Source organism: Rhinoderma darwinii, chromosome 1 (assembly GCF_050947455.1).
Source record: "Rhinoderma darwinii isolate aRhiDar2 chromosome 1, aRhiDar2.hap1, whole genome shotgun sequence".
In the NCBI taxonomy this organism is placed as follows: Eukaryota; Metazoa; Chordata; class Amphibia; order Anura; family Rhinodermatidae; genus Rhinoderma; species Rhinoderma darwinii.
The window spans coordinates 307,476,789-307,495,528 of NC_134687.1; the positions used below are offsets into that span (position 1 = coordinate 307,476,789).

Genomic DNA, 18,740 nt, shown 5'->3' on the forward strand with positions numbered 1-18,740 from the left:
GAAGCTCACTGTGGTATTGCTGTGTACCCTACAATCCTTCCTAAAAATTGGGCTTCATGTGTAGCTTGAAGTATTAGGCCCACTTATGGCAGATTCACTAGCCCTATGGAACTACTCGCCGTGCAAGGGACACATTGGTGAATGTGTCATTCGGAAATTTATGGATAAAATATTGTCTACTGTTACATGCCTGTACTTGGTTTTAATTTTCAAGTTCAGACTTGCTATGCAAATATAAACAGCTATACTAGGAATGATAAAACTTTGACATTTATCTGTCTTGAATCTTTGTTACCTTGTTTTGATATCTCAATAAAAATAATGCTTAAAAAAAACAAAAATACATTCTTATCAAAACTCAGTTCCAATTCCAATGTCAGAACACAGTGAAAGTACAGAGATCAGCAGCACTACATAGGCGCTGAGTATCTCTGCTGGCAGAAAGGATCTATCACAGACTGCTTCTGTCGCGAAGTTACTTCAATATGTACTAAAATTATTTACAAATACATGAAATGTGAGGCGGTTTCAGACGTTTTTTGGCACTGATTCCGACGCGTTCTCCCCATCAAAATCACCCACAAAATAATCTGCGGGAACTGGGCCTTACTACAGCCATAAACCCACAGTACTTCTACAAATTATAAGGATCTTGCACAAGATTTTGAGGCAGATTTGATAGATGATCATTCACAGCCAGTCAGCTGCAATGGCAAAGATCATGTGATATGTTTTGTGACCCCAAGACAGCAGGAAGAGCTTCTTTCTAGCTTCCTCGTTTTGCACCTCTAGATTCTAAGAAATATTAATGCACAAAAAGTAATGTACAAACAGGTTTTTATATTACAATGTTTCTGGTAATAGGTTTCGTCTACATGGTATGCTTTAACACCTTAGTAACCAACAGGATGCTTTTTGATGGCGGCCACTAAGGGGCCTTATTCCGATGCAGAAGTCTGATGACAGCCGGGCTCCGGCTCTAACGTGAAAGTTTTTTTTAACTTTTATCCAAATGTACAATATGATTATAATACATTGTAAAACTTTAACCCCATGGCGACATTTGTTGCAGGATTACGTCATAGTTGGCAAGGGGAATCGATAGCGACCGCAACATCTAAGCCGTTAGAAAGAGGGAAGCAGACCCCTCCAACAACCCATTACCCCCCTTCCCTGGGACGCAATCGCAGGGTACCAATGGTTGTCAATGCAGCCTGGGGGGGCCTAATAAAGGCACCCATGTCTGCCATCCCTCTGCTCCTATTAAGATTAGAGGCAGGGCTTAATAGGAGGCAGTAAAAAACACAATATACATAAGTACTGCAATATATTGTGCAAGCGATCCAACGATCACTAGTTATAGGGGTTATCGAGGGACCATAAAACGAACAAAAAAAAACCACAAATATGTGTAATCAACGTTACACATTGCTAAACTAACGCTGCCTGCAAGAAATCATTGCAGTTTTCTTTCAGCTCCTGAAGGCATGCCCACCCGCTGCTCTGCACATGTCCCGCTCTGCTGTTGTAATTGCTCCCGGCACTGTGTGAACAATCCGCATGCGCAGGGAATCAAGACAGCGCTGGCTAACTTTCTCAACATCCTCGCAGTGCCAGTCCCCTTGAGGTCACATGCTTCAATGATGCGCCGACACAGGGGAGGAGAGAGCGCTTTCTCGATCACATGGGCTGGTGTCGGTGCATCATCAATACGGCAAGAAGTAATCAACTTCCGGGACCATGTCACTAATCTTTATACCTGAAATCAGCGCACAACAAGAACTTGAGGTATATTAGTAAGTCACCTTAAAGGAAGGGTGTCGCAAAAAAAAATTTTTTATATAAATTTGCTTTAGTGTTTTATTAAAAAATGTTTTATTTATTTGTGTGTTTGTGTTTTACTTTTTTTTATTTTCAAACTTTTTCTTCTCTATGGGGGCTGCCATTTTTTTCTTCATCTCTGTATGTGTCGATTAACGACACATACAGAGATGGAATACGGCACATACAGCCCCATAGTGAATATGAACGGGAGCCGTTCCATTCACTATGCTGTACGCCGTCTGTGTGGGAACGGCGAATGCGCCGCTCCCACACAGTCCAAATGGAAGGTCTTCGGCTGAGCGACATCCGGCGCCATTTTCTTGTGGACCGGAAGCCGCGGCCGGACAGTAAGATTACTACTTCCGGTCGTGGCTTCCGGAACAGGTGTTCTGAAGCAAGCACTAGGAGGGTGCGCAGGGAGCAGACGGAGCGGACGGACCAGAGGGAGCTGCGGCGGCAGGAACAGGTAAGTTACGTCTGTGTTTGTTCGTGTTTTACTGTGTGATTAGCACTGTATGTAAGCCTACTACACTGTGTATTCGCTCAAAAAATGGCGACACACAGTGTAAGAGGTTTGAACGTTCAATCCCCTCCTTTCTCCTGGCACTAGCCAGGATAAAGGAGGGGGGATTGTTTGAGGACACAAGAGCGAGTGTGTCTTCTCAAATTTTGCAGCATAAAGCAATGTGGTTGCTTTACCACATGCCAATGCTGCAATTTTGGGAATTGCTCCCTCTAGTGACCAGCACAGGGAAATGTTATAAATTAGAATCTAATTTATAATATTTCCTGACACGTGAAAAAATTAAAAAAATTAGAACAATGTTTAATTATTTATAGTTAGACTAAAAAAATAAAAATAAAAAATTTCTAGCGACACTTTCTCTTTAACCCGTTAGTGGCCGCCAATACGCCTTTTCACGGCGGCCACTAACGGGCTTTATTCTGATGCATAAGCCTTTTCACGGCACTGCATCAGAATAAAGTAAACAGAGCAGGGAGCTGTCAAATCTCCCTGCTCTCAGCTGCCAGACGTAGCTGAGGGCTGGGAGCGTCCCTGCTCTGCCGGGTTAGATCGATATCAGTATCGATCTCACCCGTTTAACCCTTCAGATGCGGTGCTCAATAGCGTGCACCGCATCTGAGTGGTTTTTGAGAGAGGGAGGGAGCTCCCTCTCATCCCACTGACACCCGGCGATAAGATCGCAGAGTATCTGTGTCTGCGATGGCAGCCGGGGGCCTAATAAAGGCCCCCAGGTCTGCCTGTAGCGAATGCCTGCTAGATCATGCCGCAGGCATGACCTAGCAGATGCCTGTCCATGTTAAACGGACAGGCAGTAATACACTGCAATACAAAAGTATTGCAGTATATTATAATAGTGATCGGAGAATCGCATATTAAAGTCCCCTAGTGGAACTAGTAAAAAAGTTTTAAAAAAAAGTTTAATAAAGTTAATTAAAAAAAATGTGATGAAAAACCCACTTTTTCCCCTTACAAACTGCTTTAGTATTAAAAAACCAAAATAAAAGTAAAAAAGTTACACATATTTGGTATCGCCGCGTCCGTAACGACCCCGACTATAAAGCTATTACATTACTTAACCCGCACGGTGAACGCCGTAAAAAATTAAATAAAAAACGACGGAAAAATTGCTGTTTTCTGTGAATCCTGACTTTAAAAAAATGTGATTAAAAAGTGATCAAAAAGTCGCATCTACTCCAAAATGGTACCAATAAAAACTAAAAGTCTTCCCGCAAAAAAAAAAGCTCTCATACAACCGCATCGCCTAAAAAATAAAACCGTTACGGCTCTTCAAATATGGAGACACAAAAAAAAAATTATTTTGAAAAAAATGAGTTTTTACTGTGTAAAAGTAGTAAAACATACAAAAACGATACAAATTTGGTATCTGCAATCGTAACAACCCGCTGAATAAAGTTATTGTGTTATTTATACCACACGGTAAACGGCGTAGATTTAGGACGCAAAAAAGTGGCGAAATTTCATTTTTTTCTATTCCCCCCCAAAAAAAGTTAATAAAAGTTAATCAATAAATAATATGTACCTAAAAATGGTGCTACTAAAAAATACAACTTGTCCCGCAAAAAACAAGACCTTATACAGCTAAGTCGACGCAAAAATAAAAACGTTATAGGTCTTGGAATGCGACGATGGAAAAAACGTAAAAAATAGCCTGGTCATTAAGGTCCAAAATAGGCTGGTCATTAAGGGGTTAATTTAGGTTTGTTTATTATTGCAATATCATTTTATGGCGCTGGATAACCCCTTTAATGTTCCTTAGGGGGACTAATAAAAAAAAAAGTTAAAAAATATTTTTGGGTATATACAAAAAAAAATATTAAAAGTTAAAATAAAACCCATTTCCCATTTTTTTTACCAAAAGTAATAAAAATAAACATAATTGGTAACGCGCGTTATATAACATGATGAATGTTGTAAAAAAAAAAAAAAAACATTTAAAATGCCAAAGTTTGTTTTTTGGTCACCTCGTCTGCCACAAAACATTTAATAAATAGTCGAGTACACCAAAATGGTACCAATAAAAACTACAGCTCGCCCCGCAAAAAACAAGCCCTCATACCACAAAATCTATGTAAAAATAAAAAAGTTATGGGTCTCAGAATATGGCGACATAATGGCTTTTTTTTTATCATCAATCTTTTTCCAGGTTTCTAGTATAGTTACATAGTTTGTACGGTTGAAAAAAGACACATGTCCATCAAGTTCAACCAAGGGATGGGAAAGGGGAAGTAAAAAGTTTCTACACATAGGAGCGAATATTCTTTTGTTCTAGGAAATTATCTAAGCCTTTTTTAAAGCCATCTGCTGTCCCTGCTGTGACCAGTTCCTATAGTACATTATATGGTACAATAAACGGTGCCGTGAAAAACTACAACTTATCCCTCAAACAACAAGCCCTCATATCGACAGAAAAATAAAAAAAAGTGATGGCTTTTGGAAGATGTGGGGTGGGGAACGAAAATGAAAAAAACTGAAAAATGGCTGCGGTGGCAAGGGGCTAAAAAAAAATGTAGTTCCAAAAACAAATATCACTTTGAAGAAATGTTATGTTTTTTGTCATCCACTATCAAGGGGCCAAGATTAAAAGTCTGTGGTCTAGATTAGTTATCAGGATGCATATTATATGGAACAAGGGCCAACCTTAGGGGTGTACGACCTGTGCGAGTGCACAGGGCGCTGCACCCTCCCAGCATGTAGGGGGCGCCACTGAGCTCTGCATCTGCTCTGTCCTCTGCTCCTCGTTACACACATGGAGGAAACAAGAGACGAGCAGCAAGGGCAGAAGAAGAAGCTCGGCCCACAGCCCATCCTGCAAGAACCCTGTGATCCCCGTCAGCAAGGAGAGATGGTAAGTGTCTATGACTCTGTTTGTCTGTGAGTGTATATGTGTATATATGTCTCTATGTTAGTGTGTGTATATATGTATGCCTGTGTGTGTTTATATATGTGTGGGTATAGTTAACACTGAGTTATCTGTGGTGTTACATAGGACTGCAGGTAACATTTACTACATTATCTGTACTTAGAGAGAGTTATCACTGTGTTATCTGTGGTGTTACATAGGACTGCAAGTAACATCTACTACATTTTCAGAAAGCTATCCCTGTGTGATCTGTGGTATTACATAGGACTGCGGGTGACATCTACTACATTGCACTGTATATAGTGGTATGTATGTGAATGTGTCTTTCTGCTTGTAAATATGTGCCTTATGTATTTGTATATGTTCCTGTCAGTGTATTTATGTGCCTGTGTGTCTGTATATACAGTATGTGTATGTATGTCTATAGATTTACCTTTATGTATGGTAGAAAGAAATTCTTGCAGCACTTCCAGGATAAGTGAAAAATGCAATCTTGTTTATTTCAGTTTACGGTGGCACTATGTAAGCTGATTATTCTGGGAGTGCTGCAAGAATTTCTTTGTACTATTGAAGATCCTTGAATCAGGATCATTTGTTTGCTGGCACCCTGCTCATTTATTATATTTTTTAGAGTGCTGCTGCATGTACTGTATTTATGTTCCAGTATGTGCGTGTCTATATGTGTGGTTAATTTTTGGTTTGTGGAGGGCAGCAATAGAGAGTCCCGCACAGGGCGCCATCCAACCCCAGGCTGGACCTGTATGGACCTTTTATCATGACAACCTCTGAACACTTGAGCCCAGTACAAAGTTGACAAGTAAATGACAGATTTTGATCTTCACTTACCAACCACATTCCCAGGCAAAAACACCAGCATGCTCATAAGGAGTGAGCCCAGCCAGAAAAGACCCACTGTCTTGTAGTTCTTCCTGGGTAGAAAAACAAAAGTAAACACTTTGTCAGAAACTGGGCTAAGGTATCATGACGGTACCAATAACAATTAGCAGTCAATAGGGGGAATTTATTAATACTGGCATTTCATACGCCAGTCTTAATAGACTGAATAGTTGGAGAAAACACCCACATACTAACCTCAGTGCTCCTCTTCTCCCCTCTAGCTCTCTCATACAAGCAGAGTAGGACACCGAGAAGCATCAGGACCTTATATGCAACGCAGCGCACCAACGTCATCAGTGCTGCGTCACATTACAAAGTCCGAACGCTGCCCAGCGTAAGGTCCTTGTATGAGCTGCGCTGGAATAAGGGAATTTTTTTATTTTTTATTTATTTAAAGAAGCACTCCACTTTTTTCTTTTATTGCCCCCTCCATTTGTAAATTGGTGCTTCAGTGGGGTGCTGTGTGCAGAAATACTTACCGAGCCCTGCATAGTGTCGTTTTTGGGTCCAGCGAAGCCTACATGATCTTCATTCTGACCTGGTCTGGAATCACTGTTTTCAGAAAAATGTAAGTCAGGCTCTCAATGCATTCTTGAAGCACAGGGATTCCAGACGTGTCAGAGTGACGGCAGGTACTGTACCCGAAAACGACACGATTCAGGGATCGGTAAGTATTTCTGCACACAGCACCCCACTGAAACACCAATGTACAAATGGAGGGGGCAATAAAAGAAAAAAGCAGAGTGCTTCTTTAACTATTCAATGGAAGGGGTAGTCTGGTTGGTGGTTGCAAGGTAGGGACTTTGCTATGCCCCATCGAGTGAAATCTACAGTAGCTCGGAGCTGGCGTAGATTTCCACTATAATTTACGCTAGTTTTCTGGCCAAGCTCTTTTACCCCAAGGCCACACACCCTTTCCACAAAAGTCACGAGGGTGACTCAAAAGTTCCAAGAGGCGGTGTAAATTGCGACTTTTATGCTCCTTTTGCGACTTTTCTACACCAGAAAACTGGCGTAGAAAGGTTAATAAATTACCCCCTATGTGGCCATACATCTAACCTAATAAGCAAAATCAACAGCTATTCTTGTCTGTATGCAACTAAAACTGGTTCTGAGCAATAAAAACCTGTTCCATTCGTCAGAACACTTCTCTTCAAGCTTTAAATAATTTTGCATTCGTAGCATTTTCTACACTTTCAACCAAGAAAAATGCCTGTCTGGCAATGCATGGGAATAAAATCTTCCATGAAATAAACGATTTTCCTTGGAGAAAATTATTTATATTGTGGGAAATATCTTTTCATGTGTCTTATAAAGCTTGACATAAAGTTCATCAGACATTGTTCAGTCTACAGTCAGCTTAAAGGGATGGACAACCTCTTTTCAAAAGCAGGCCACTTTAACGATAAAATCATAGCTGAAGGTCTGGTATCTAAGGGGAAGCTACAGGTAACCACCCAAAATCCCCCCCCCCCCGCAGATGCAACTGGGCGACTATGTAACACATGGCAATATAAAGTCCACCAGAACAAGAGCCACTTTTGCACCAGCTCTACCTCTACCCTTTGGCTAATAGAAGGGGATCTCAAGTGGGGATCCCTATGTCCTACTAGGGCATATAGACATGGGTTGTCCCAACTGGCCCATGCTTTAAATATCAGGGTATCGCAAGATTTCAAGCTACACATGCTTAAAGGCTACGTAAACCTTGGATCCTGACACGCAGGATCGAGCACCTGTAATCTATAACATCTAAATTATGAACTTAGATGTGATCGATAACTGCTCGATCCTGCGTGTCAGAGACATGCAGGACACACTTTCACTGAAGCCGTCAGTCCCGCTGACATGACGGATACAGGTCTCAGCGCTAGATACAGCTGCTGTGTATACAAAATACAAAGCAGCTGTATCTGAAAAAGTAAAAAAATTTTTTAATAAATAGTAACTAGAAAGTTGCACCAATCACACAGATTTATTTAAAAAAAAATAAAAAAATAAAAGGTGTACATAGCCTTTAGGAACAACTTAATTGTAATATTAATTCACTCTGCTGGAATTGGGTTTAGGAAAATTTGTTATAAGTTCGAACTAGTATTTGCCCTAAATGTCTAGTAAGCTTATAAATGCAAAATATTCCTTTACTTACCCACGAGCAATTGCTGCCAACATAATCAAGTACAGCAAGTAATGTACAGTCCCATCCCATAAGCAAATGAGCATTCCATGTGCGGTACGGAGGTATGGTTCCCCCTACAGGACGAAAATAACATCAGGAACTAACTACTGACATAGAAAACACAAAGGAGAGCAGCACTTACAGGCTCATAGCCTTAATAATACTTCATAGGGTGCAAACCTTAGGACCCCGATCTCCGGTCCCAAATATGTAGAAAGCAAACGTTTCAGCCCCAGCATGGGGTGCTTGAGAAAGGCCCATGCTGGGGCTGAAACATTGCACTGATAATGGGTGAATAAAATGCTATTTTTAACTTGAAACCTCTTGCTGTGGAGTGCTGCCTTCCTTTGCTTTCTAACTACTGACATATCCATATTATATTGTTTAATTCTCTTGTTGCCAGTTGTGTCAACGCAACATTGGAAAAGGCTTATGATACCAAGTCCTTGAGATTATAGCCTAGACTCTTCTCCAGGTGCAGTGAATATCTATGATGTATATATATTCCCTTGTTGTAGTAACTGTGTGCATATTTAATATATTTATTTCTGTTACTTATATACAGGAGGAAGCTGGAGTACCAGTAGGAAACCCACACGAGCACAGGGAGAACATACAAACTCCATGCAGATGTTGTCCTTGGTTGGATTTGAACCCAGGACAAGGCAAGGCAAATGCAACAGTACTAACCACTGAGCCACGGCACTGCCCTAATATAGTAAAAGACGATGCAGAAGAACACGGTTAGGACTCGTTTACACGAACGGGATATACGTCCGTGATTTTCACGCACGTCGCACGGACCTATATTAGTCAATGGGGCCGTGCAGACATGTGCGTGAGTCCGCTGCGAAAAACTCACGACATGTCCGTTCTTTGGGCGTTTTTTGCGCATCACGCACCCATTGAAGTCAATGGGTGCGTGAAAACCACGCGCACCACACGGAAGCACTTCCGTGGGACGAGCGTGATTCGCGCAACACCTGTGAAAAGGATGAATGAAAACAGAAAAGCACCACGTGCTTTTCTGTTTACAAACATCCAAACTGAGTGTCATAATGATGGCGGCTGCGTGAAAAGCACGCAGCCGCGCATCATACGGGGCTGTCACACGGAGCTGTCAAGTGCCTTTTGCGCGCACAAAACACAGCGTTATTTGCGTGTGCAAAACGCACACGCTCGTGTGAATCCGGCTTTAGGGTATGTGCACACAATAACGTCAATTACGGAGCTGTTTTCAGGAGAAAACAGCTCCGTCATTTCAGACGTAATTGCTCGTACTCGCGTTTTGCGAGGCGTCAATTACGGACGTAATTTGGAGCTGTTCTTCATTGAAGTCAATGAAAAACGGCTCAAATTACGTCCCAAGAAGTGTCCTGCACTTCTTTGACGAGGCTGTCATTTTACGCGCCGTCTTTTGACAGTGACGCGTAAAATTACAGGTCGTCGGAACAGTACATCGGCAAACCAATTGAAATGAATGGGCATATTTTTGCCGACGTATTCGAGGCTTGTTTTCAGACGTATTTTGAGGCGTAAAACGCATCCAATACGTCTGAAAATAGGTCGTGTGAACCCAGCCTTAGGGTATGTTCACACGCCGTGCTTTCAGGCATATTTCGGGGTGTAAACACCTCGATATATGCCTGAAAAAACTGGTAGCTAAACACCTACAAACATCTGCCCACTGGATTCAATGGGAAAAACGGCGCCTCGTTCAAACGGGCATTTTTTACGCTGCCATTTTTAAAAAACTGCGAGTAAAAAAAACGGCCCGTAAAAAGAAGGAGCATGTCATGTTTTTGAATTGGTTTTCTTTGTGTCAATGGACAAACAGCTCCAAAAAGGGCTACAAAAAACGGCAGAAAATCAGAGGCTGTTTTCCCTTGAAAACAGCTCCGTCATTGTCAGCCGGTTTTGATTTTGCGTGTGAACATACCCTGCGGCTTCGTTCACATCTGCGTCAGGACTCCTTCATGGAGGGGAACCCATGAACGGAATCCAAACTGAAACGTTTGCATCACTATTGATTTCAATGGTGACGGATCCGGTGCAAATGGTTTCCGCTTGTCACCGTTGTGCAAGGATTCCGTCGTTTTGAAGTAATGAATAGTGCAGTCAACTACGGTATTGATTCGGTCAAAACTACGGAACCCTTGCACAACGGTAACAAACTGAACCATTTGCACCACATTAGTCACCATTGAAATCAATGGTGATGCAAACCAAAACCTATGGTTTTCGTTTGTTTCAGTTTGGATTCCGTTCATGGGTTCCCCGGACGGAAAGGTCCGACGGAACCCATGAACGGAGTCCCGACGCAGATGTGAACGAAGCCTTCTGCGTGAGTTTCCCCTTCCAAGCCCCATTTACTTTTTCTGAAAAGTGGCGAGGGTGGCAAGAAAAACCAAGTCATAAAATGTTTGCGCAAAAAGCTAATTTTTATTTGCAAGTTGCCACTTTTCTATGCCAGTAGTGTTCAAGAAATTCCCCCCTATATGTTATTCTGCAAAAGAGATTGCTTTCTGGTTATAATACATAACTGAGTAAAGCCACCAACATGAACACAGTGTGTTAGTGCTGTTTTTACATGTTTTCTTTTATTCTCCATTAAGTGGTAGCCTAGTTGTCATCTTAAAATGATATATAAATCATGACCTTTGGGTGCTTGCTTACCTTATATTTATAAAGTACGGTAGTTTTTATGGAAGAGCTTTGATCAGTGTCTTTAGATGATCTACTTTATATACTGACTTTATGGCAATCTGGAATACATTGCTGCTCTCTCTTTTTATCCCCCCATGCTTTACACTACAGTTCTGCTTGTTCAGGTTTGGCAAATATATGTTAGCACAAACCCAGAAACAAATCATGACATGGAATATCGATTTTATTACAGCAAAAATAGAATGGTTATAAACTACGAGGAAATAAACACAAGCAATGAGGAAAGAGTTAACTTCCACGCGTGTACTGATACAAATGAGGCTCAGTAAAAGGAATATGAGGGTACTGGAAGTCCTATTTAAATATATCCAGCTTCCAGAGCCTTATTAGCGGAGAGCCTCCTTTAACATAGGTGCTAAGGATGCAACAATGTGATTTGCCCATGGTCACATTTAGGCCAAAAGGGGCCTCCGTTTTATATATTGTGTACAGCCATTAAAAGTGGCTAGAAAGGTAGTTAGTGACACTGATCAGCTGATGCCCTTAGTTAATGAGGTTTATCTTGCTATCCACTTGAAAAGTCCTTTTTTTCTAGAATAGTCCCCCGACAATCAGGTGATCAAAGGATGTCCTGCTGCTAGCACCATAGCAACATGCTTTGCACCTCCAGAGCGAGAGATGGGTTCTCTTCGCTAGACAACCTGTATAGAAGATATGCACTTACTGGCAGAATGTATACCCCAGTCACACACACTGTTACAGCTTTTCAGACACACTGAAACAGCTATCAATTGCTGAAACAGTCCCATCCCATTAGAGAGTACTGGTTTGTTTTGTTTTTTAATTCCCCATTTAACCCCTTCAGGACTGAGCCTGTTTTGGCCTTCAGGACGAAGCCGATGTTTCAAATCTGACATGTGTCCCTTTATGTGGTAATAACTCCGGAATGCTTTTGCCTATCCAAGTGATTCTAAGATTGTTTTCTCGTGACATATTGTACTTTATGTTAGGGAAAAAATTTGGTCGATAAATTCAATATTTATTTGTAAAAAACACCAAGATTTGAAGAAAATTTGCAAAAATTAGCATTTTTCTAAATTTAAATGTATCTGCTTGTAAAACAGATAGTAATACCACACAAAATAGTCACTAGTTAACATTTCCCATATGTCTACTTTAGTTTGGCATCGTTTTTTGAACATTCTTTTATTTTTCTAGGACGTTACAAGACTTTGAACTTTAGCAGCGATTTCTCATATTTTCAAGAAAATTTCAAAAGGCGATTTTTACAAGGACCAGTTCAGTTCTGAAGTGGCTTTGAGGGCCTTATATTTTAGAAAGTCCCCATAATTCACCCCATTTTGAAAACTGCACCCCTCAAAGTATTCAAAACAGCATTCAGAAAGTGTTTTAACCCTTTAGGCGTTTCACAGGAATTAAAGCAAAGTAGAGGTGAAAGTTACAAATTTCATTTTTTTTTTACAAAATTCATTTGTAATAAAAAAAAAATTCTATACCACAGAAGGTTTTACCCGAGAAGTGTAACTTATAAATGTGACTTAATGTAAATTATTTATTGCCCAGATTCTGCAGTTTTTAGAAATACCCCACATGTGGCCCTAGTGCGCTAATTTACGGAAATACAGACCTCAGAAGCAAAGGAGCACCTAGTGGATTTTGGGGCCTCCTTTTTTTTTAGCATATATTTTAGGTACTATGTCAGGTTTGAAAAGGTCTTGTGGGGCCAAAACAATAAAAAAAAACAAAAGTGACCTCATTTTGGAAACTACACCCCTCAGGGAATTTATCTAGGGGTATAGTTAGCATTTTGAACCCACAGTTTTTTTGCTAAATTTATTTGAATTAGTATGCGAAGATGAAAATCTACTTTTTTTCTGCCAAAAACATAGAAATTTTTAATTTTTTCAAGGAATAAAAGAGAAAAAAACACCCCAAATTATGTAAAGCAATTTCTCCCGATTATAGCAATACCCCATATGTGGTAATAAACTGCTGTTTGGACCCACAGCAGGACTCAGAAGGGAAGGAGCACCATTTGGATTTTGAAATTCTGATTTTGCTGGAATTTTTCTAGGGGTAAAGTTGGCATTTTGACCCCACAGTTGTTTTGCTGAATTCATTGGAGTTATTCTGTAAAGGTAAAAATCTACTTTTTTTTCTGAAAAAAGGTAGCCATTTTTAATTTTTACAAGGAATAAAGGAGAAAAAGCACCCCAACATTTGTAAGACAATTTCTCCCGATTACGGAAATATGCCATATGTGGTAATAAACTGCTGTTTGGACCCACAGCAGGGCTTAGAAGGGAAGGAGCGCTATTTGTCTTTTGGAGCTCAAATTTAGCTGAAATGGTTTTTGGGTGCCATGTCGCATTTGCAAAGCCCCTGAGGCCAAAACAGTGGAAACCCCCCAAAAGTGGAAATTACACCACTTAAAGAATCTATCTAGGGATATAGTGGGCATTTAGACCCCACAAGTCTTTTGCAGGATTTATTAGAATTAGGCCGTGAAAATGAATATCGACATTTCTTCCACTAAAATGTTGCATTTTTTCAATTTCACAAAAGGATAAAGGGGGTAAAAGCTGCCCAACATTTGTAAAGCAATTTCTCCCGAGTACGGCAATACCCCACGTGTGGTCATAAATGGTTTTTCATTAGAAAGTAATTAACCGGGGCGTGGCCTAGCAGCAGATGTAAGAGGACGTGTGTGGCTGGAGCTCCTGCTGTATCCATCCTGAAAGTACTGATTATCCCTGAATTACCCGGTAATATTCACCGATCTGGAGGCTGGGAGGCTGGAGGAGTCGGTACCGCTTAATACAGCTGCAATGACCCGTTCTAAGAAACAAAAAACGCCGCCGGCGAGTCCGGGGCCGAGAAGACAAGATGGCGCCGAGGAGACTGAATGCAGGAGCAGGCACATGCGGTCTGAAGCAGCAGACAGGCTGGAGAGATTTGCAAGAACCCCTCGTGCGAGCGGATCTGCAGCAGGCAAGACGCCGGTGGCTGGCAGTGGGAAGGCAGACTGTTAGGGATCTGCCAGGTACTACGTCTAGGTATACTCCTGGGATTAATCAATGCACACCTGAGGCCAGACCTGTTAGACTGACACCGTCTCCCACCAACCAGGGTGGCAGGCTCAGGAGTGGGAGAGCCTATCGCGGCCTGGTCAGTCGGAGTTAGCTCCGCCCCCTGTCCTTTATTACCTGCCGTGTTCTCTTCCTCAGTGCTTGTAATTCTTCTGGATTCCTGGCCCCACTGCTGCTTGCTCCAGCCTGCTTCTGCCGTGCTTCTGCCTTGCTGCAGTTCCGCTTAACCTGCTTCGCTTTGCCCCTGGCTTGCTTCCTTCTCCGTGCTCACGTTGGCATACTCCACTTCATCCTGGTCCTGACTATTCATTCACCGCTCCGTTTCCGCGCGGCGTTCCGTGGGCTACTGCCCCTTCCCTTGCTTGTTCCCTGTTTGTTCTCCCGTGCACTTAGACAGCGTAGGGACCGCCGCCCAGTTGTACCCCGTCACCTAGGGCGGGTCGTTGCAAGTAGGCAGGGACAGGGCGGTGGGTAGATTAGGGCTCACTTTCCCTTCACCTCCTTCCTGCCATTACACAGACAGCATGGCCTCAGGCTCCAGATACTCAGTGCTGGGAGAGGACACGGTGAGTGAGGAGGAGGAAGAGCTGGGGAGTCAGCGGCGGGACTGGCGTGTTGAGTAAGATGAAGGCAGAACGCATAGCAGGAGAGACCAGGTGAAGGAGCCTTCCCTCACAGGTATATTCGCTGCGGTGAAGCAGAACTCCTCAATTTTATCTATGCTGACCGGGCAGGTGGGAAGCCTGCTACGTAATGATTGCTACGTAATGATTTACAGAAAGTGGCAGAAAGAACCACAGTTATTGAGGGGAGAGTGTCTGAAGTGGAAGATGTTCTGCCGGAGCTCAGGCGGGATGTGCAGTCTCAGTCCTTGGCGGTGGTGGCCCTGCAGGCTAAGGCGGATGATTTAGAAAATCGGCTACGCAGAAAGAACGTGCGTTTGGTCGGAGTGCCGGAAAAAACGGAGGGCAATAACTCGGATGAGTTTTTTGAAAAATGGCTGCTGGAGCAGTTTGGCCGGGAAGAGTTGTCTCCTTTATATGCTGTTGAAAGAGCGCACAGAGTACCTACCAGACCGGGACCACCGGGGAGGCCCCCGAGACCGGTCTTAGTGAAGCTGTTGCACTACAAGGACAGAGATAAGATACTGAGGAAGGCAAGGGAACGGCAGGATATCTCCATCAATGGCGCCAAAATATCCTTTTATCCGGATTTCTCCGCGTATGTACAGAAGAAGTGGCTGCAATATTGGGATGTAAAGAAACGTCTGAGGAACTTGTCCATACCGTACTCCATGATGTATCCGGCTAAATTGCGGGTGGTTGCTTTTGGGACTGCTTCATTCCTTGAGAACCCCAGAGAGGCTGCAAGATGGCAGGATAGCAATGAGGCACGGCTGCGGAGATCGGCTGGAGAAGAAGATGCGTGAAAGCCCGCCTGGGCGGTGAAGTCTGGAGCCATGTTGGCGTTTGCGGGACTGTAGCATATTATATGTTCTTATGCAGTTCTCCGAAGTGTGTGTACACCCTTGTCTGAAACACAGCAGGGTGGTATCCTTTTAACAAGAATGGCCGCACCTGACGGCAATGTTATTGTGGGATTGTTACTGGGTACCTAATGTATCTGTAAATTCTGCTGATTGTGTGGGATTGTTTAATACATGCAAATAGCAGTGGGAGCCAGCGCTCACTGGAAGTGGTGAGAAAGTTAAATGGTTCAAAGAGAGATGCCAATAGGGCATGTCAAAAGTTCGCACTATGGTGCGTTTCTGCTGGATAGGAGAGACAGTACATGTCGCTCTGACCCTTTTCGGAGGGGAGGTTTTGTTGGAGGGGGAGGGGAGGAGGGAGGGAACGCACGGCCTAATATCTTGACTGGAGCAGGCTGGAGTGGTAACAGATTTCTTAAAGATATGGCGCCTGATGGGATCGGTTAAATGTCTATCCTGGAATGTCCGGGGAATACGGGAAGCTAGGAAACGACAGGCAATCTTTAACTGGGTTAAAAAGCAAAATGCCCTGATAGTGGGGCTGCAAGAAACGCATCTGACTGGAGAATCTGTGTCCTTACTGCAGAGAGTGTGGATCGCACATGGGTTTCATTCCTTTTATACGACTTATTCTAGGGGGGTGAGTTTGCTGATACACAGGAGTCTTCCCTTTGTCTGTCACTCGTCTTTCTCTGATGAGGAGGGGAGATATGTGGGAGTGCACTGTACTATATATCACTGGGAGTGTATTCTAGTAGTGCTGTATATCCCTCCGCCTTATTCTAGCACTGTACTTAAACGAGTTACGGAGAAACTCTCCAGGTGGCCTGAGGTACCGCTAATCATGATGGGGGATTTTAATGCAGTGATGTCTGAAGGGTTGGATAGGTTTCATAGGGGAGGGGGAGGGCAAAGGGGAGACCTGACTGCCTTTGGAAGATTAATGGAGGAATTGGGTCTGCGGGATATTTGGAGAGATAAACATTCAGGGGTGAGGCAGTACTCGTGTGCATCATCCACATTTCAGTCACTTTCGCGAATAGACTTGGTAGCATGCTCAGGTTCAGCAGTGCCGTACATAGCGCAAATTGAATACCTACAGAGGGCGTTGTCAGACCACTCTCCGATGGCGGTGACGCTGGAAGTGGGTGTAAGGCCTACCAGGAACCCCGGGAATTGGAAGCTGAATGCGTTTTGGCTAAGATTGATGGATGGCGGGGAAATACGGGACTTGATAAAAGAATATTTCAATTTTAATACTGAGTCAGTGCCGCGAGGGGTGTTATGGGACGCCATGAAAGCCTGGTTGAGGGGAGTATTCATTCAACATATTAAACGAATTAAAACTAAATCTAGGCAATTGGGAGAAAGTTTAGAGGATCGGGTGACAGAAACAGAAGGGAGACATGTAGAAGAGGGGTCCGAGGAGACACTTAGACATTGGGTGGAGGCACAGACGTTGTTAAAAAATCACCAACTAACAATGGCGGATAATAAACGATTATTCCTTAAACAGAAATATTATGAAGAAGGGGAAACGGCGGGGAGACTACTCGCTAGGATGGCAAAGCCGCATGGGAGTAATAATTTCATTCATGGCCTTAGGGGGGAGGGGGGGAGGGTGGAGACAGACACGGGGCAAATCTTGCAAATATTTCAGCGGTTTTATACGGACCTATATACATCCAAAGTGCATTACGACACACAGCAATTGGACGAGTACTTGGGAAACATTAATTTGCCTACCTTGGGCCAGGAGGACTGTGAAAGCTTGGAGGCACCTATTTCACTGGAGGAGTTGGAACAGGCGATAAGGGATATGGCAAATGAGAAAGCCCCGGGTCCAGATGGGTTACCGGGGGAAATCTATAAGGAATATTGGATGGAACTAGCGCCAGAATACTTGAGTACTTTGCAGGATAGCTTTGACAGAGGTAAACTACCAGACTCCCTATATGAGGCTACGATAGTGGTTCTCCCAAAAGAGGGGAAAGACAGTCAATTACCGGAGTCCTACAGACCAATATCCTTGTTGACATCGGATGTCAAGATTTTGGCAAAGATATTGGCGCTGCGGCTGAACAGGGTGGTACAGCATGTTGTGCATGAAGACCAATCGGGGTCCATGCCCTTCAAATCGACGGCTGTTTTTAAATCTTCAGGCGACACCGGATGATCAAGGAGGAAGGGCGGTGCTAACGTTAGACGCCGCAAAAGCGTTCGACTGCGTAGAATGGGGGTACCTATGGCGGGTAATAGAAAAGATGGGATTCGGCCCTAATTTCGTGAAGTGGGTACAGTTGTTGTATGTGGCCCCTACAGCCCGCATACGGGTGAATGGTGTAATGTCCGAGAGATTTTCACTGGCCCGGGGTACGCGCCAGGGGTGCCCACTGTCACCATTGCTATTCGCCTTGGCGGTAGAGCCACTGGCGTGCCTCATAAGACAGGAGGAGCGTATAAGAGGCTTGCAATATGGGGAAATGGAGGAAAAAATTCCACTATATGCAGATGATATTTTAATATATATGACGGACACTGAGAATACTCTGAAGGTAGTAATGAATACGATCACAAGGTTTGGGGAGTTCTCGGGATTAAATATTAACTGGACCAAGTCTGCTCTGATGCCACTTGACACGGTGAATATTGTAGATACTGGAGTGGGACCCCGGATTCCGATAGTCTCTGAATTTACGTACCTAGGGGTTAAGGTGACGGCTAGGGTCCAAGACTATATGTCTTTGAATGTTTTACCACTGCTGCTCAAGGTGAAACATAAGGTGGATGCCTGGAACAGGCTCCCGCTCTCTGCTCTGGGGAGGACTAATCTAATCAAGATGATCCTTATGCCTCAAGTTTTATATATTCTTCATAACTCCCCAGTATGGATACCTAAACACTGGTTCAGACGATTGCACAATCTCTTTCGGGATCTGGTCTGGAAAAAAGGGGTTCCAAGGATTAAATTGGAGAAATTGCAATTGCCTAAAGACGAAGGGGGGGGGGGGTCGCGCTGCCAAATGCCTGGATATATTACCTGGCTGCCCAGAGCCAACAGTTTAAGGGGTGGGAGGACACAGAGACCTGGGGCTCCAGTGCACGTTTATTGTCATCTTTGGGGGGAGGACTCAACCCACTAGAGGGTCTGGAAGCGCATACCTTTA

At 43.3% G+C, this 18,740-nt stretch overlaps 1 protein-coding gene across 1 annotated transcript in view; it reads right to left on the minus strand.

Moving 5' to 3' along the window:
* The window catches only part of TM6SF2 (transmembrane 6 superfamily member 2), a 57,084-nt gene that overhangs the window by 4,600 nt on the left and 33,744 nt on the right, over positions 1-18,740 (minus strand). The window contains exons 4-5 of the mRNA XM_075851200.1: positions 8,278-8,381; positions 6,078-6,160 (exon numbers count right to left, since the gene is read on the minus strand). Coding sequence (XP_075707315.1) covers positions 6,078-6,160; positions 8,278-8,381 — 187 coding nt within the window. The remainder of the gene's footprint in view (positions 1-6,077; positions 6,161-8,277; positions 8,382-18,740) is intronic.